This window comes from Lolium perenne, chromosome 3, assembly GCF_019359855.2.
Source record: "Lolium perenne isolate Kyuss_39 chromosome 3, Kyuss_2.0, whole genome shotgun sequence".
NCBI classification, from domain to species: domain Eukaryota; kingdom Viridiplantae; phylum Streptophyta; class Magnoliopsida; order Poales; family Poaceae; genus Lolium; species Lolium perenne.
The window spans coordinates 298,049,141-298,069,177 of record NC_067246.2 but is presented as its reverse complement, the minus strand read 5'-3'; the positions used below and the strand labels follow the sequence as shown (position 1 = coordinate 298,069,177).

At 43.7% G+C, this 20,037-nt stretch overlaps 2 protein-coding genes across 3 annotated transcripts; one reads left to right on the top strand and one right to left on the bottom strand.

Annotated features, from left to right (window-relative positions):
• Positions 1 to 10,223: 10,223 nt before the first annotated feature.
• LOC127345040 (histone H3.3-like) lies at positions 10,224 to 11,054 on the top strand. The gene is made up of 2 exons (XM_051371448.2): positions 10,224 to 10,325; positions 10,487 to 11,054. The coding sequence occupies exons 1-2, from the start codon at positions 10,251 to 10,253 to the stop codon at positions 10,820 to 10,822; spliced, it is 411 nt and encodes a 136-aa protein (XP_051227408.1). The 5' UTR covers positions 10,224 to 10,250; the 3' UTR covers positions 10,823 to 11,054.
• Positions 11,055 to 12,100: 1,046 nt separating this feature from the next.
• Positions 12,101 to 16,389, bottom strand: LOC127345037 (uncharacterized). Of its 2 annotated transcripts, none has more exons than XM_051371442.2 (5): positions 16,075 to 16,389; positions 15,202 to 15,577; positions 13,013 to 14,136; positions 12,696 to 12,895; positions 12,101 to 12,448 (listed from the first exon to the last, which is right to left on the bottom strand). In XM_051371442.2, exons 1-4 carry the CDS (start codon positions 16,294 to 16,296, stop codon positions 12,827 to 12,829), a joined length of 1,791 nt encoding a protein of 596 aa, XP_051227402.1. In that variant the 5' UTR covers positions 16,297 to 16,389; the 3' UTR covers positions 12,101 to 12,448; positions 12,696 to 12,826. The 2 variants fall into 2 exon arrangements, with proteins under 2 accessions (XP_051227402.1, XP_051227401.1); XM_051371441.2 differs by having other exon boundaries at positions 12,101 to 12,416.
• Between the last annotated feature and the right edge of the window lie 3,648 nt (positions 16,390 to 20,037).

The window sequence follows — 20,037 nt, the reverse complement described above, 5'->3', positions numbered from 1 at the left end:
AATTCATATTGGGCTACATCAAATTATTTGCAATTCAAATATACATGAGTGTGACAATTATGGCATCATTTAGACAAACTATGTTTTTGGGGAAGATGTTTTGCAAAGGGGTTTGAGTGGAAAACCATGCATCTTCATAGCTACACTAGTGATTCTGAGAAGTGGCAATTTGTGGTAAAACTTGATTTATATGTGTTTGTTAAGGTTTTCTTGGTGGCAGGTTGCGTAGGAAGACTCCATGAGTAGGTGCCACTATGTTTTTATTTTTTTGATTTTTTTTGCGCATGAAATGCCTCAATTAGATATGTTAATCTCATTTGTTGACTCACTGTTGACTAGCTACTTGAGGGTAAAACTGAGTATATTGCACTTGCCAGTCTAAGTACTCGAGGGGAAAACTGAGTACAGATAAAATTTATGTATAAGGCCCGAGGTTATAACTGAGTACACCAAACGTCCCAGGGTTAGACTCGTGTCGCGGTGCACGCTGCAGCCGTGCATAGCAGACGCGTGTTGCGGTACACGCCACCTTCGTCTTTATAGAGCCCTTTTCCTCTCCCTCGACGCACGTTCTCACTGCAACCGTCTCTCCTGTCCCATCATCTTCTCCACAACCGAAGAAAAAACCCCGAAGAAAACCGTCGGCGATGGAGAAGAATGAGATGTCCATTGTCGGCGCATCAGCCGCCGGCGCATTGATACGTCTCCAACGTATCTATAATTTCTGATGTTCCATGCTAGTTTTATGACAATACCTACATGTTTTGTTCATACTTTATGATGTTTTGATGCATTTTCCGGAACTAACCTATTAACAAGATGCCGAAGTGCCAGTTCCTGTTTTCTGCTGTTTTTGGTTTCAGAAATCTTACACAGGAAATATTCTCGGAATTGGACGAAACAAAAGGCCACGTTCCTATTTTTCCAGGGGCTTCACGGAGTCCGAAGGAGAGACGAAGGAGGGCCACGAGGAGCCCACACCATAGGGGGGCGCGGGCCACCCCCTGGCCGCGCCACCTGGTGGGGAGCCCACCTCGGGACTCCACCGACATTGCCCCTTCGCCTATAAAGTCTCCCAGATGTGAAAACCCTAAAAAGATAAGCCACGATACGAGAAATTCCAGAGCCGCCGCCATCGCGAAGACAAGTTTCGGGGGACAGAAGTCTCTGTTCCGGCACTCCGTCGGGACGGAGAATTGCCCCCGGAATCCATCTCCATCGACACCACCGCCATCTTCATCGCCGCTGCTGTCTCCCATGATGAGGAGGGAGTAGTTCTCCCCCGAGGCTGAGGGCTCTTCCGGTAGCTATGTGGTTCATCTCTCTCTCCCATGATGTGATCTATATGAATGTGTAGATGTTACTCTTGTCTATTATGCACTCTAGAGGTTACTTTAATATGAACTCCGGATGTTGTGGAGCTTGTTTACTCCGGCTTGAGGGAGCTCTTGTAGCCCTACACAATGAATGGTGTTTGTCATCCAACAAGAGAGTGTTTGAGAGTAGTACTTATTTGTTCATCTATGTGATCGCGAGCTTTGTAATCTAGATGTCGTTATGCTATTCAAGTGGATTTTACTTATGTGATCTCCGGAGACTCCTTGTCCCACGTGTGTAAAGGTGACAGTGTGTGCACCGTGTGGGTCTCTTAGGCTATATTTCACAGAATACTTGTTCACTGGGTTATGATTTGAGTTGGATGTCTCTATGAAATTGTGGTGTGTTAGTACCTCCTATGAATGCTCACAGTGACAGCGTGGGGTGTTTATTAGTACTTGGGAATACATCTTTAAGGTTTGCTTTGCAGCCCTACACGGTGAATTAGTGTTCGTTATCCCGCCAGAGAGTAATTCAGAATAGCATGATGAAGTGCTTATATTTATATTCAATTATGATTGCAATGTTGAGAGTGTCCACTAGTGAAAGTAGGATCCCTAGGCCTTGTTTCTAAGCATTGAAACACCGTTTCCAACAAGTTATGTTACATGTTTGCTTGCTGCCATCTTTATTTCAGATTGCAATTACTACTTACAATCATCCATATTACTTGTATTTCACTATCTCTTCGCCGAACTAGTGCACCTACACATCTGACAAGTGTATTAGGTGTGTTGGGGACACAAGAGACTTCTTGTATCGTAATTGCAGGGTTGCTTGAGAGGGATATCTCCGACCTCTACCTCCCTGAGTTCGATAAACCTTGGGTGATTCACTTAAGGGAAACTTGCTGCTGTTCTACAAACCTCTGCTCTTGGAGGCCCAACACTGTCTACAGGAATAGAAGCGTGCGTAGACATCAAGCTATTTTCTGGCGCCGTTGCCGGGGAGGTAAGGTAAAAGGTATTCACATCCTCCGACTACTAAGCTATTTCCTAGCACTGTTGCCGATGTGTGAGTGCTCAAAGATATTTCCTTTAGATCCTACAATTATATCTTTTTGTCTCTTGTTTTTATTTTCACTAGTTAGGCTTAATTGAAAACAACAAAAAAAATGAGAGATCTTTATGAACTTTATCTTGAGTTAGGACATGAGGTGTTTGAAGAAAAAATTAAGAAACCTATGGAACTTTATATGCATGCTAATGGCAATGTTATTAGTATGAATGATTTGAACACCATTGTTGCTAATGCTATGGAAAATTCTAAACTTGGGGAAGCTGGTTTTGATGAGCATGATATTTTTAGTCCCCCAAGCATGGAGGAGAAAATTTACTTTGATGATACTTTACCTCCTATATATGATGATTACAATGATGAATATGATATTTTCAGTCCACCTACTATTGAGGAGAAAACTAATTATGATTACAATATGCCTCCTATATATGATGATTATGGTGATGAGAATAATAATGATAGCTATTTTATTGAATTTGCTCCCACTACAATTAATAGTAATGACTATGCTTATGTGGAGAGTAATAATTTTATGCATGTGGCTCATGATAAGAATGTTTCATGTGATAGTTATATTGTTGAGTTTGTTCATGATGCTACTAAAAGTTATTACGAGAGAGGGAAACATGGTTATATGCATCTTAATAATATTAAGTTTCCCCTCTTTATGTTGAGAATCTTGAAGTTACTCGTGTTTTATCTTCCTATGCTTGTCACTTTGCTCCTCATGAATTTATTTGTGTACAAGATTCCTATGCATAGGAAGCGGGTTAGGCTTAAATTTGTTTCACACTTGCTTTTTGATGCTCTCTTTGCTTCAACTCTCATCCTTATATGAGCATCATTAAAATTACCGAGCCCATCTTAATGGCTATAAAGAAAGCACTTCTTGGAGATAACCCATGTTTTTGTTTTGCTACTGTTTTGTTGTGTCTTGGAAGTTGTTACTACTGTAGCAACCTCTCCTTATCTTTAGTTTATTGCATTGTTGTGCCAAGTAAAGTCTCTAATAGTAAAGTTGATACTAGATTTGGATTGCTGCGCAGAAACAGATTTCTACCTGTCACGAATTTGAGTAGATCTCTCTGTAGAAGAATCAAAAAAATCTGCCAATTTACATGCGTGATCCTCAGATATGTACGCAACTTTCATTAGTTTGAGCTTTTTCATCTGAGCCTGTTAAGTGCCTCTAAAAAATTCGTCTTTACGGACTGTTCTGTTTTGACAGATTCTGCCTTTTATTTCGCATTACCTCTTTTACTGTGTTGAGTGGATTTCTTTGTTCCATTAACTTTCAGTAGCTTTGGGCAATGTCCAGAAGTGTTAAGAATGTTTGTGTCCCCTTTGAACATGTGAATTTTTGATTATGCACTAACCCTCTAATGAGTTTGTTTTGAGTTTGGTGTGGAGGAAGTTTTCAAGGATTAAGAGAGGAGGATGATACAATATGATCAAGAAGAGTGAAAAGTCTAAGCTTGGGGATGCCCCCGTGGTTCATCCCTGCATATTTCAAGAAGACCCAATCATCTAAGCTTGGGGATGCCCAAGGCATCCCCTTCTTCATCGACAACTTATCAGGTCACCTCTAGTGAAACTATATTTTTATTCCGTCACATCTTATGTGCTTTACTTGGAGCGTCTGTTTGCTTTTGTTTTTGTTTTTGTTTTTGTTTGAATAAACTCGTATCCTAGCATTCTTTGTGTGGGAGAAAGACACGCTCCGTTGTTTCATATGAACACTGGTGTTCTTAGCTTTACTTTTAATGTTCATGGTGAAGGTTGAAACTGCTTCGTTGATTGTTATATGGTTGGAAACATAAAATGCTTCATGTGGTAATTGGTATATTGTCTTGAATAATTTGATACTTGGCAATTGTTGTGCTCAAATAGATCATGTTTAAGCTCTTGCATCATGTACTTTGCACCTATTAATGAAGAACTACCATAGAGCTTGTTGAAATTTGGTTTGCATGATTGGTCTCTCTAAGGTCTAGATATTTTCTGGTGAAGTGTTTGAACAACAAGGAAGATAGTGTAGAGTCTTATAATGCTTGCAATATGTTCTTATGTAAGTTTGCTGTACCGGTTCATACTTGTGTTTGCCTCAAACAACCTTGCTAGCCAAAGCCTTGTACTGAGAGGAAATACTTCTCGTGCATCCAAATCCTTGAGCCAAAACCTATGACATTTGTGTCCACCATACCTACCTACTATGTGGTATTTCTCTGCCATTCCAAAGTAAATTACTTGAGTGCTACCTTTAAAATTTCATTCCTTGTCTTTGCAATATATAGCTCATGGGAAAATAGCCTTAAAAACTATTGTGGTATTGAATATGTTGCTATGTATCTTATTTCTTATAAGTTGCTTGTTGAGCGGTAACCATGTTTCTGGGGACGCCATCAACTTTTTACACCTTTGTTGAACATCATGTGAGTTGCTATGCATGTTCATCTTGTCTGAAGTAAGGGCGATTTATCATGATCAAATGGTTTGAGTATGCATATTGTTAGAGAAGAACATTGGGCCGCTAACTAAAGCCATGAATCGTGGTGGAAGTTTCAGTTTGGACACTAATCCTCAATCTCTTATGAGAATATTATCTGTTGTTGAATGCTTATGCATTAAAGAGGAGTCCATTATCTGTTTTCTATGTTGTCCCGGTATGGATGTCCTTAGTTGAGATTTATCAAAAACGAGAAATCAAATGAGATTTATCTCCTTGGACCTTTGTACAGGCGGCATAGAGGTACCCCTTTGTGACACTTGGTTGAAACATATGTTATGCAATGATAATCCATGTAAATCCAAGCTAATTAGGACAAGGTGCGAGCACTATTGGTATTCTATGCATGAGGCTTGCAACTTATAAGATGTCTTATGCATAACACATATGAATTATTACTACCGTTGACAAAATTGCTTCTATGTTTTCAAAATAAAAGCTCTAGCACAAAAATAGTAATCCATGCTTCCCTCTGCGAAGGGCCATTCTTCTACTTTATGTTGAGTCAGTTTACCTACTTCTTTCTATCTTAGAAGCAAACACTTGTGTCAACTGTGTGCATTGGTTCTTACATGTTTACTTATTGCACTTGTTATATTGCTTTATGTTGACAATTATCCATGAGATATACATGTTACAAGTTGAAAGCAATTGCTGAAACTTAATCATCCTTTGTGTTGCCTCAATACCTTTTACTTTGAATCTATTGCTTTATGAGTTAACTCTTATGCAAGACTTATTGATACTTGTCTTGAAAGTACAATTCATGAAAAGTCTTTGCTATATGATTCAATTGTTTAGTCATTATCTTTACCATTGCTTTGAATCACTTCATTCATCTCATATGATTTACAATAGTATGATTAAGATTATGTTGGTAGCATCTCACTTCAGAAATTATCCTTGTTATCGTTTACCTACTCGAGGGCGAGTAGGAACTAAGCTTGGGGATACTTGATACGTCTCCAACGTATCTATAATTTCTGATGTTCCATGCTAGTTTTATGACAATACCTACATGTTTTGTTCATACTTTATGATGTTTTGATGAATTTTCTGGAACTAACCTATTAACAAGATGCCGAAGTGCCAGTTCCTGTTTTCTGCTGTTTTTGGTTTCAGAAATCTTACACAGGAAATATTCTCGGAATTGGACGAAACAAAAGGCCACGTTCCTATTTTCCAGGGGCTTCACGGAGTCCGAAGGAGAGACGAAGGAGGGCCACGAGGAGCCCACACCATAGGGGGGGCGGGTCACCCCCTGGCCGCGCCACCTGGTGGGGAGCCCACCTCGGGACTCCACCGACATTGCCCCTTCGCCTATAAAGTCTCCCAGATGTGAAAACCCTAAAAAGATAAGCCACGATACGAGAAAAGTTCCAGAGCCGCCGCCATCGCGAAGACAAGTTTCTGGGGACAGAAGTCGTTGTTACGGCACTCCGCCGGGATGGAGAATTGCCCCCGGAATCCATCTCCATCGACACCACCGCCATCTTCATCGCCGCTGCTGTCTCCCATGATGAGGAGGGAGTAGTTCTCCCCCGAGGCTGAGGGCTCTTCCGGTAGCTATGTGGTTCATCTCTCTCTCCCATGATGTGATCTATATGAATGTGTAGATATTACTCTTGTCTATTATGCACTCTAGAGGTTACTTTAATATGAACTCCGGATGTTGTGGAGCTTGTTTACTCCGGCTTGAGGGAGCTCTTGTAGCCCTACACAATGAATGGTGTTTGTCATCCAACAAGAGAGTGTTTGAGAGTAGTACTTATTTGTTCATCTATGTGATCGTGAGCTTTGTAATCTAGATGTCGTTATGCTATTCAAGTGGATTTTACTTATGTGATCTCCGGATCCTTGTCCCACGTGTGTAAAGGTGACAGTGTGTGCACCGTGTGGGTCTCTTAGGCTATATTTCACAGAATACTTGTTCACTGGGTTATGATTTGAGTTGGATGTCTCTATGAAATTGTGGTGTGTTAGTACCTCCTATGAATGCTCACAGTGACAGCGTGGGGTGTTTATTAGTACTTGGGAATACATCTTTAAGGTTTGCTTTGCAGCCCTACACGGTGAATTAGTGTTCGTTATCCCGCCAGAGAGTAATTCAGAATAGCATGATGAAGTGCTTATATTTATATTCAATTATGATTGCAATGTTGAGAGTGTCCACTAGTGAAAGTAGGATCCCTAGGCCTTGTTTCTAAGCATTGAAACACCGTTTTCAACAAGTTATGTTACATGTTTGCTTGTTGCCATCTTTATTTCAGATTGCAATTACTACTTACAATCATCCATATTACTTGTATTTCACTATCTCTTCGCCGAACTAGTGCACCTATACATCTGACAAGTGTATTAGGTGTGTTGGGGACACAAGAGACTTCTTGTATCGTAATTGCAGGGTTGCTTGAGAGGGATATCTCCGACCTCTACCTCCCTGAGTTCGATAAACCTTGGGTGATTCACTTAAGGGAAACTTGCTGCAGTTCTACAAACCTCTTCTCTTGGAGGCACAACACTGTCTACAGGAATAGAAGCGTGCGTGGACATCACACATCGGCCGCTGCCCCCGTCCAGGCCCCTATCGTTGCTTCCAACGTAGCAGCCGGCGCATCAGCCGCCGGCGCATCGGCCGCTGCCCCCGTCCAGGCCCCCGTCGCTTGGGACCCGTACGAACCAGTGCCGTACGTCGCGCCGGAGAACCCCTACGACACCAGCATCGTCGACGACGAGCCGGAGGTAACCCTTTGCTCCCTTGTTCTTATCCCATTTCAATCCTTTTGTGTTAGATCTAGCGTTATTAGGGTTCGTCTGTTCCTAGTTCAATCCATTTGTGTTAGATCTAGCGTTATTAGGGTGCATCTGTTCCTAGTTCAATCCTTTTGTGTTAGATCTTGCGTTATTAGTGCTTGTGATTTGCTTTTGTTTAAGATTTGTGCCGATGATGATGAATATTTGGGCACAAATTGATTCAGGGTTTGGTCAATAAACAATTGGTGTGTTCAAATTTGTTGTGCATGATCTTTGGTTTACTGACTCAAATCCTGGATATAAGTGTGTCCAATTTAACTGAGGCTACCTCTTTTTTTCGAGCCCATATTATCATGCATGATCTTTGTTCACTCTCTGTTCCATCATCGTTGCAATTGACTCCGTGTTTTTTGCACGATCTTTGGTGCTACGTGACAGGTGCAGAGCAGCGACGTCGATAGCGACGACGAGTCCTTCCATACCAAGACTCGTCACGTCCTCAGGAGGCTGCAGTCCGGCCATTACGATGGCCCCTTTGCTCGAGGCATTTACAAGTGCCCCTTCTGCAACAGGAAGCTCCGCGCCACCGACTTCAACTGCCTAGTGAACCATGCTGAATCCATTGGCAGATGCGGCGCTAGAGTTGGAACGACGGTGAACGTGCATGCGTTCATGGCCAAACACAAAGCACTTGGGATTCACCTGCGCAACCTCCAGGCGAGTCACAGGCGCAACCTGGAGGCGTTGAACATGCCTACTGCAGTCTCGGTATGTGACTGCTCTATCTGTAGAGCAGCTTAAATTCATGTAAAATGTAGCTTATGTTGTAGGGTTCTATCGGTACTACTGTTGGATCTGTCGTGAATATATCTATGCTATGTTGGCTGCTGTATGCAGCTTATCCTATATTTTTTCTGGATTTGTGCCCTAGATTTCCTACCTGATTGGGTAAAAACGAAGGCATAAAGAAATGAATGTCGTTAAAAAACAGAAGGAGAAGCTGCTCTAGATTTGCTACCAATTTGGGCTGTCAAATATGAATGAGATCGAGCGAGAGAGAGGGAAAAGTTACATTGAAAACTGCTAATCTGGACGAAAGAGACAGAAACCACTCGTGCCCACGTCCCGGACCCACATGGCTCCACACGCTACGGCCACACAAACATGGTCTCGTCCTGTCCCACGCGGTTCCTTCCTACCAGCCCCACACGACGCGGCCACACAAACGACACGACCCCACTCGTCAGCACGGAACTGCCAACTTAACGGATTCCTTCCGTCCGAGCTCCTTCTGCGGGTTTCAGACAAGGTCTTGGAGAAAACTGAGGAAAAACTAAGGAGCTGGGAAAAACTGAGCACAACTAAGTACCCGAGGGCATGAAAATAGAAATCCCTAATTTTTATAATCTAAAACTTACATTTTCTAAAAAAAACCTTTTTTGAAAATCTGCACATGCCCACGATCTCCTGAGCCACGACTATACATCAGACAACCACTATAGAACTTGCTGAGTACGTTAGTGTACTCAATCTATTACTTCTTAGCCCTTGCTTAGAGTATGATAAGAATGAGGAGAAAACTACTAACGAACCCGAAGGAGAGGAGGTCTACTATGCATAACCAGATTTGTCTGAAGGCATCAAGGAATAGACTACGACATAGTTTACGAAATAGAGGAGGAGGAACCACAGATAGAAACTTAGAATTTTTAGACTATAATAGATGAGCCGAGCAGGTAGCACCCTACTAAATAAGTTGTTGAGCTTAAATGACGTCAGACCTAGCTGTGTCGTCTTGCTTCAAGAAGATTTGAAGTTTTCATTTGCTTTGACTTCTTATTAGATCGAGTAGGATCTCGATTTTTTGTAGAATTTTCATTTGCGAGTTGCGACCTTAATAATAATAAGTTTATAAAAAGAGATGAGTTTGGACCCACCCTTTCGATCCCTGCTAAAACCATTTTGTTTACTGCGGACGTAACCGCCCCGTGTAAACAGGATCCGGACGTTGCCGCATGCCTCCTAGCTAAATATCCCTTTTCCTATAGCTCTAAAACTGCCATGGAGGATGCAGACGGGAGGGTGCGGCCGTCAGGTCGCCGTACATTCTCCAGAGTAGAGACCGCTACTCTCGCCGTGCACCGGGCACGTCGCCGGAGCCGTGCAAAATCCAGTTCGGCGATCCGCTGCCGCTGGCGTGGAGCGATGCTCCCCGCGGCGCGACTGTCTTCGGCCAGAGAAATCGCTCCTTCATCACCTCCCGCCGTCTCCCTGATCCTGCTGCGTCATTACGTGGCGATCGGTCGCTGCTTCGATCGTCTGGTCGTCCTTCTGGTGTGTTCATCTCCTCGATCCATGCTGTACCTCGTCGATCCCGACCAATAGGGGCCGAGCACGAGGATCGTGTGTTTTGATCCACGCACACCCAGCCATCAGATCCGAAACCTTCTCCTAGACGTCAATTGCGAACCGCCTCTCGCGCGCACCAGGCGCCTATAAATACTCACGAATCCACGATTCAATCCCTCGCCTTCGGTTTCGAGTTCCACTTCCACCACCCAAATCCGCAGCAGTTCCAAGTCGACGAGTCGAGATGGCGCGCACGAAGCAAACCGCCCGCAAGTCCACCGGCGGCAAGGCGCCCCGGAAGCAGCTCGCCACCTCCATTGTTCGTCCCGTCCCCTCTCCCGATTTCTTGCATCCACAACGATCGCTATGCTATGGCGGTTTCGACTCGGTTTATTATGCATGCTCTTGCGGTTCCGTCGACCCATCGCTGCACGCCGCTGCGGTTTCGCTGATGGTTAATTTCGCGTGTTTTGATCTCAGGCGAGGAAGTCTGCCCCGACGACCGGCGGCGTGAAGAAGCCGCACCGCTACAGGCCCGGCACCGTCGCGCTCCGGGAGATCCGCAAGTACCAGAAGAGCACGGACTTGCTCATCCGCAAGCTTCCGTTCCAGCGCCTGGTGCGGGAGATCGCGCAGGACTTCAAGACGGACCTCCGCTTCCAGAGCCACGCCGTGCTCGCGCTCCAGGAGGCCGCCGAGGCGTACCTCGTCGGACTCTTCGAGGACACCAACCTGTGCGCCATCCACGCCAAGCGCGTCACCATCATGCCCAAGGACATCCAGCTCGCCCGCCGCATCCGCGGAGAACGCGCCTAATTAAGCAAGCCCTAGCATGCATGGTCCGAGATCAACGACGCGCCTTAATCTAGTTGATTGATCCGCCTCCTGTTTTAGTTCGTGTTTCCTAATTAGGTCGTGTGTGATATAGTAGGAAAGTTCGCTTTCGTTGTGAAATTCTCGTGATGTAGTTACAGACTTATCTGCTGTTTGATCCTTTTGTTTAACCTTCAATTGAAGGTTAATATTATGGATATTTGCTACAGAATAATTGTGGTTTTGGTGCGTCTTGTTCTTGATAGTATTATGCCATTGCCAATAGGATCATCTGTTTCTACTTTAGCGTCTATTGAGTTGATTGAAAACAGTATTGAGAACACAAGAAAAGACAGCAAGCATATCATGTGATTTTGAACCATGATTAGTCAGAAGGCTTGCCAATTTCTATCAGTTCAACAGAACAAGTTCATCGAGAGATATTTCAGAGGAAATTGATAGATACAGAACAAGTTCATGAAGAGGCTTACGTGCCACACCACACGCCTTTTTGCAAGAAGCACACAAATGGAATATCTAAGGTTAGGTTTGAAGGTCAGTTCTCCTTCGTCCTGGAACAAACCGGTGGCATGCATGTCTGTATGTTGCTGCCTGCTGTTACAGCGCTGAACGTCCTTTGTTCAGAGCACATAAATATTGTTGTACAGTACAGTTTTTCTCCTGGAAGTTTTCCTCGTCTGTCAGCATGTTTCTGTATTTTACGTGCGAGCATTCAAAAGGGAAAACAGAACTTCAGTTCATTCTTTACAACTTCTTTTGGATCATCCATTCTTTACAACCGATTCATGCAAGAACATGGAAGGTGTTCAAATTACACTGCATACGTACATGTTCAATTCAGACTGTCCTAGGTCGCAGAAGGGACGGGGAGATGGTCATTGGTGTCGTCTCTGAACTGTGATCTCTCTTTCTGCATTTGGCTTGTTTAGTTACTTACCTAGGACATCGCAGCACAAGAGAGCGGCTTACATAGAACAAAAATCGAGGGTCACCGCCCAGTTTTGTGTGCTTGCATACTACGGTTGCTTTTTCCAAGTCAAATGCTTCGGTTCAAGGGATATCTGCTTTTGTTTGAAATATCACGGCCAGGAATATTAGTGGCGTGTACATTTGTTCACTATGGATTGGAGTGGATTAGACAAGAGAGCTTCTTTTCTTTTGTAGTTCATTTACATGAAACGTAACAGAGAAATCGAATGACACTTATAACAGGTTCATATGTAATCGAATGACACTTATAACAGGTTCATACGCACCTGCTGGCAAAAGCAAGCCAATGAGACTAAGAACCCGTGAGCAAATTCATGAACTGTGCTGCGTGTTGCAAGTTGCAACGCAGGGGCATATCCCCACAAGAACGTCAGACTGTTTCATGTTCTATCCGGCAGTCAACACTAACGAAAAAACAGCAATTAAACTTTCTTCCAGGCAGCTGATTGAACATACAAAAAACAGCAATTAAACTTTTTTTTGAAAGTTTGAGCTATTTCAATGTCCATGCTGGTGAAGTTTTCCATTGGGTGAGTGCCGTCAGCAGCAGGATGAACTTAAGTTTGAGACTCCGGCCCTGGGTCTCCTGCAGACACGCACAGTCAAGCAATCACAAATCTGAAAGAAAAAGACAGGGCAGCTTCAAATGGAAGTAAACAATGCCAAAAGTGTGTGTGGTGACATCATTTTAAAGTGACAAAGAATGTATAAGATGAATGCGGGAAACACAAATTCAATCGTGCAAAAAATCATAAATTGTGAGCTGTAAAGTTTATATAGTTACTGAACTTGCGTATTTTTGCAGAAGTCAATGTCATGGCGCATGGAGCACAAGAAGTAGGATGTATGAGAATTGATTACTTACCATCAGGATGCATGACCAGAAGATCGCAAATGTGATAGGGAAAAAATGCACGTGTATGCAGTTCCATGCTCAAAGATTACTTCATCAGAAAAGGTAGCAGGATTGCCACACAAGCGTCATGGGGAGCAGGATTATTTAAAGCAAGCCCACTTCAGCCATACCCTGAGATAATGATTAGAGAGGTGATCTGGTACATCTGCCTGCATGAGTAAGATGACAGCCACTAATGAATTAAATAAGATTTGATAAGAGTTATCTGAATAGTGACTATATTCATATATTGGAAACAGTACTGAGGACGTCAAAAGATAACATACAATGTCCCAAGAAGCAGAGAAATCATCAGTTGACAGATGCCAGCTTCCGCGTTGTAATTCAACAGTCCCCTTTCCGTTAAAATTTCCCAGTTCAAGCAGCTGATCAACATTATCTTCGTCAGAATCATATCTATGCCGTCTTTTCTTCTTATCTCTTCTTCTTTTACGACTACTTCTAGTGAGATCCTTGTCATCAGTATCTGAAGTATGCACAGCTGGGTGCCCATCATTTTTAACCAATGAGTAATCATGAGCCTTGCGAAATTTTATATTGTTACCAGTGAACAAAGATTCACAAGAATCAGCTGATCTGCATTCTTTTGACAAATCACAGAAAATAACCCAGGATTGGATGCCTATCCACTTAAGTGCATCAGGAAACTTTGTAGTCATGAAATCCTTTATGAGAGCAAAATGATCTGCATCAGTCAAGTGATTTGTGCCCTTCACAAGATCGTCCATCCTCCCTCGTTCTTCCTCATGTTCTTCCCCATTCATGAGGTGCCAAAGTTGTCTACCCTTGGCAATGACACAGTTCAATAGGATAAGTTCATCAAGAGATATCTGATCAATATGTGCCGACAGAAGAACCTCAAGCCAGCAGCATGGGAATGCTAACTCCTTGCACAGTGCGTTTGGTCTGATAAACTTTCCCAGTGTTTTTAAGAAACGAAGAAGCCTTTGTTCGTCTAGATGAATAAGAAGGTACTGAGACAGAGATGAAAACTGCTCCTCCATCAGAAACTCTTCAACTACTTGCCACACATCTTTGAAGTTCTCTTCATACATCAAATAGACAAATTGATCCACAAAATATTCTGTATCAATTTGCAGTATTTCACCATCTTTGACAGAATCAGCAAGCTCTTCAGAAGACCAGAAGTCCGGGACATATTCAAGGAAATTTTCCACTGTCTGGAGAACATCAAGATCACGGAAGTAATGAGGCTTAGTAGCAACAACCGCAGGAGACTGCCCATGCTTGCCTTTCCACTCAAGCTCCTCCCAGCAAACATCGCGATTCACAAATGCAAAGTGAGCAAGTGCCCTGGCCCCTTTTTTGTGTGTTAAGTCCCCAGTAGCAGCAAAGTGACTAAACCATTGCAGTGTCCGCTCCGGGTTACCTGCAGATCGCAATAGATAACCAGTAATGTAAGCACTGATGGATCACACATGTTAGAACTGGCAACTTAACTATAGCTTGTTGTATCACATAATGAAAGAGAAAACAATATTGATTTAATTAGAGTCGCCCAGCACAAAAAGGTACATAGATGTTGAGTAAAGCATATGTAGAACATAATAAACATACTTTTTATATGTTATAAAATTACATTTCTACAGGAGAATATGTATATGCTGCAAATAACTTCTATTAGTGATTCCAAGATGTTTATGAACTACAGAAACACAGCACATCAAGAAAAGTGATCACTACCTAAAGGCGCATAGAAGTAGGCCAAGAGACAGGTAAAACTTTACTGCAACAAAAACATAATTTCATTTCTATTTAGTTTATAGCAGTGTATTACTGTAATACCATGGTATCTAGTTATACAGTATACACCTAAATTATGGATATAATGTTCACAGACAACCTAAAAGGGGCATTAGTCTAAGTACAACACTAAGAGGTCGTTTGGTATCCATCATTTGAGCCTGGAATCCTGGAATTCATTTTAAAATTCCATAGGTGGGCTGTTTGGTTGCCACAGAATTGGGCCATCATTTCATTTAGAAAATCCAGCAAAATGATGCCATGTGTAATCACAATTCCGAACTGAAACTTGTCATTCACAATTCCTGTGGCAACCAAACAAATTCAATATTGAATTCTACTGTCATTTACAATTCCTGTGGCAACCAAACAAGTGTCCATTTCTGGAATTACAATGTATATTCATTTCAAAATGCTACAAATGAAATGAAAACCTGGCTTCCAAACGACTTCTTAGAAGTACAGCATATCATATAAACACGCCAAATACATAGCTTGGTCACTTTTAATCAGCCATAACAAATAGACTAAATAAATGTTGAACAGAATACTGTAACAAAAATTAAACTAGAGTAGGTAAGTTGTTATGCTGAATATACAGAAACTGCTGATTTGCAGCAACGAAAATTGAAGTAAAGAAAGCTACAGAGTACAAGCAGATTAAACAAAAACAAGTTGTTAATGGAATTACCTTGGAAGAACTTCTCCAACATATGAAGCTTCTTTGCTAAAACAGAGCCAGCTTTTTTGGGCTTCTTGTCGAAAATCATCCGCAGCAAGCGAGCAGCAACATCCCGCCTCGAGTCCTTCATCTCCAAGAGATTGATGAACAGGTCCCGCTGGTCACGTGGATCAAGCAAATGAACTGAAGAGATGGTACTGCACAGCCACATCCGAGCTTCATACCTGCCTCCAGACCTTACAACTGACCTGATCACAGACTCAGCCTCGTTTAGAAGAGATCTCCTTGCTCTCACAGCATCTGTATCAGCACTACCACCATCTGTAGGCACTTGCAGAAAGAGTTGAACCATCTTTGGATTTTCCTGCTGATAATTTTCCACAACCTGAAGTTCACAAGTACACCAATGATCAGCAGCGGGCTTCAGTTAATACCCAACAAAATAAAAAGCTGCGCCACACCCACACACCAAACCCTAAGTACCCTACTCACGGAATGTCATTGCCATGATTTCATTTTGTTCTAGCTTCACTCATGAAAATTCGTAGTGTGCATGATAAGGTACCAGGTCTATTTCAACAAAAACGGCATGGCCACATAATCAATGGCGCAACTCGGTGAAGCAGTGAACTAGGGCATGCGTCGAATTCTACTACATGTGTTTCTCAATTGCAGCAATCAACATTCAGGAACCATTCACTTCGCAACCTTTTGCCAATTGCCAAATGATTTCGACCCACTACTAAGCTTAGAGCACTCGCACACGTTACAGCCCGAAAACCCTAGCCCCCCAACCCTCAAAGCGAAGCAACCACGGGAGGACCAAACCGTTTAGCAGATAACATCGAGCGAATGAATACACGAAGTGGGAGAGGACGGGACCTTCTTATCGTAGTCCTCGGCAGGGGGCGCCGGCTTGGGGCAGAGCGCCTTCTGCGCGGGCTCCGCCGGCGGATCCTGGGGAGGCGGCTCCGAGGCGGGAGCAGGAGCCGGCGGAGGCGCCTTTTGCGCGGCGGTCAGCGCGGGCTCCGCCGGCGCCTGGGGAGGTGAGCCCGAGGCAGGAGCAGGGGCAGGAGGCGGTGGGGCGGCGAAGGACTGCTGCATCGGCGGGCGAGGGTTTGGGGGTGGAGCACGGGGCAGTTCACCGGGGTGGGGAGAGACGAAGCGAAGGTGGTCTGGTTTGGGTACGGTCGGTCGTGGTAGACTGGGTTCACATGTGTGGTCTGGTCTGGTGGTCCGTGCCAGAGCAACAGTAAATCGTGTCGACCTTTTGGTTTTGGTTCAGTGGTTATCCACCGGATGCTAGTCACTCCGGCCATAAAACTCGAATTCCGAATGCAAAATCTCGATCCCTAACCTGTATATTTCGAACACGAAAAATCCAAACATCTATTTAGGAAGGTGTTTCGAACTCCCAAATGTATTTCAGGAATTTTGGACATATGTACTTTTGACATCTGAATGTCCCGAAGAGCCCATGAATAATTATAATTTATAAAGCCCATAAGCATGTGAGCCTAGCCCAAGTGAAGTAACCCTAGACTACCATGAGCCCACACAACCTCTGCTCTAAGAGTGCACTCTCCATCTGCCCTAGACCTCCCCAATCCCATCTACTCTAGGATCTAGCCGCTACTACCTCACCCACAGCGAGATGGATCGAGCGGTGGGACTCTGGCCGATTGGTGTGGTGCCTAGGGGATCGTCCTACTGCGACCTGGACGAGGAGTGGGGGCTCCTCGCATGAAAGTCACGGACCTCTCACCGGAAATGGCTCGCGCAGCTCCCTTGATGTCGTCCTCTCCTTGTCGACATGTTCCCGCCATCCTGGACACTCCATGGGACGCCTCCACCCTCCATCGTCCTTGAATCGTTGTGGAGGCCGGCAAGCTACACCTCCAGCGACCGGTGCGTCGATTGAAGGACGATGCTGAAACATTGTTTCTTTGTTCACTATGTAATTTCGTGCTATTCAGGAATTCCTGAACCCAAATTGTCGGGAGTCATATATTACGATGCATTTTCGGGTGTAATTTTATAGAACGGGAAATAACTTTTCGCCGATTTCTAGTCCCGAAATTTTGGGATTTCCCGAACGCCCAGAGTGAGATGCTAGCGATAGCTACCTTTCCTGTGGTAGGGAAGACTTTCGAATCAAAGTCTCCAATCTTTGGGGTCCTCTGCTTGACATGTGTCTCAATTTTACAAATCCTCATTTTACTTCCAAAAATAGCGACAAAATATAGGCGATTGTAGGGAAAAAAATATTCACAACAAAACAAAAAAAAACACACAAACCTCGCCTTAGACCTCGTAGAAGAAAAAACTAATGCAGCAAAACCGACCTAGTCAGAGACATCACGGCGAAAAAAATTGTTTTACTATAGCAAACCGATTTTGCCGGAGACCTCGTGGCAATATTATCTACTATTGTACACATCACAATTGTAGAAAAACCGATTTTGTCATATACTCTCGCCGAAACTTGTAGCAACACTTTTATACTATTATAGCGAAAAAAAAGGAACAATTATAGCAAAATTCGATTCCAGTGGTCAACGTGGCCATCCTTCAGGTCCTCCACAGCGAGCGTGCTACCTCGCCGCCTCTCGCCCACCACGGCTTCCCTGTCGAAACCGATCGGTGGTGTCGAGGTTAGGTAGTAGGAGGAGCTGGAGCGAACCTCAAAAAATTCTCAAGAAGGATTTGAGAAACCGGCAGCACTCATGTCGAATCTGAGGATTCTATAATAAGAAACTTAAGCAACCTCGCTCAGATTCTGGTGCTAGTTGTGTGGTAGCGGTGGAGGGGGGGGGTCGGTTGTCGGTCGGTGGCGGCGCCGTGGCTTGGAGGCTATAGACGAGGACTCCAAGAAAAGAGTAAATTACAAATAAAAGGGGGAGAGAGAGATGACATGTGGGCCCCATGTCCACCTCAACTTAACCTCCACATGTGTAGCCATGTCAGCATTGACAAATGGCCCCTTCGGTCAGGACGTTGTCAAAATATGTTTAGACAAGTATCAGTGGGATTTATAACTCCACGTCTCAGAACTGGTACTCCATCCGATTCATATTTACTTGTCACTGAAATAGGTGTATCTACAATTAAAATATGTATAGATACATCTATATTAATATCGAGTAATATGAATTGGAGGATTTTTTTTAGAAAATTAGCAAAACATGTACCGATTTGTTACCTAGCGGCATCAATTGTGGTACTCGAGTAGTTCTTTTTTATACGGGCGACTGATACGTCCAATTTGCATCACTATTTTATATCATAATTTGCTGTTATTCATTGATATATTTCATATTGGGACACAATACTTATGTTATTTCATCTATTTTGCATGTTTCATCATTATTGGAGGATCAAGCACCGAAGCCAGGATTCTGCTGGAAAAAGCACCGTCAGAACGCAATATTTCGGAAGATCAACTGTGGAAGGAAATTATACCAAAAATCCTATTTTTCAAGATGACGAAGGAAGCCAGAAGGAGGAGCTGAGAAGGCCCAAGGTGGGGCCAGACCACAGGCCGGCGCGGCCCATGGCCTGGCCGCGCCACCTTGTGGTGTGGGGGCCCCACAGCCCCTTTCGCCTCCTTTTCTTCGCGAAACCCTTCGTCCCGAAAACCTAAGCTCCAGAGGGTACCTCACGAAGAGTTACAGCCGCCTCTGCGGGGCGGAGAACACCAGAGAGAAAAGAGCTCTCCGGCGGGCAGGAATCCGCCGGGGAAATTCCCTCCCGGAGGGGGAAATCGACGCCATCGTCACCGTCATCGAGCTGGACATCATCTCCATCACCATCATCATCATCTCCATCATCATCACCGCCATCTCCACCGCAGCACCTCGTCACCGCTGTAGCAATTTGGGTTTGATCTTGATTGTTTGATAGGGGAAACTCTCCCGGTGTTGATTTCTACTTGTTATTGATGCTATTGAGTGAAACCGTTGAACCAAGATTTATGTTCAGATTGTTATTCATTATCATATCACCTCTGATCATGTTCCATATGATGTCTCGTGAGTAGTTCGTTTAGTTCTTGAGGACATGGGTGAAGTCTAAATGTTAGTAGTGAATTATGGTTGAGTAATATTCAATGTTATGATATTTAAGTTGTGGTGTCATTCTTCTAGTGGTGTCGTGTGAACGTCGACTACACGATACCTCACCATTTATGGGCCTAGGGGAATACATCTTGTACTCGTTTGCCAATTGCGGGGTTGCCGGAGTGACAGAAACCTGAGCCCCCGTTGGTATATCGATGCAGGAGGGATCGCAGATCTCGTAGTTTAAGGTTTGTGGTTAGATTTATCTTAATTACTTTCTTGTAGTTGCGGATGCTTGCAAGGGGTATAATCACAAGTATGTATTAGTCCTAGGAAGGGCGGTACATTAGCATAGGTTCACCCACACAACACTTATCAAAACAATGAAGATTAATCAGCTGTATGTAGCGAAAGCACTAGACTAAAATCCCGTGTGTCCTCGAGAACGCTTGGTCATTATAAGTAATCAAACCGGCTTGTCCTTTGTGCTAAAAAGGATTGGGCCACTCGCTGCAATTATTTCTCTCGCATTTTACTTACTTGTACTTTATTCATCTGTTACATCAAAACCCCCTGAATACTTGTCTGTGAGCATATACAGTGAAACCTTCATCGAAACTGCTTGTCAACACCTTCTGCTCTTCGTTGGGATCGACATTCTTACTTATCGAAAATACTACGATACACCCCCTATACTTGTGGGTCATCAAGACTATTTTCTGGCGCCGTTGCCGGGGAGTGAAGCGCTATTGGTAAGTGGAATTGGTAAGGAAAACCTTTACTGTTT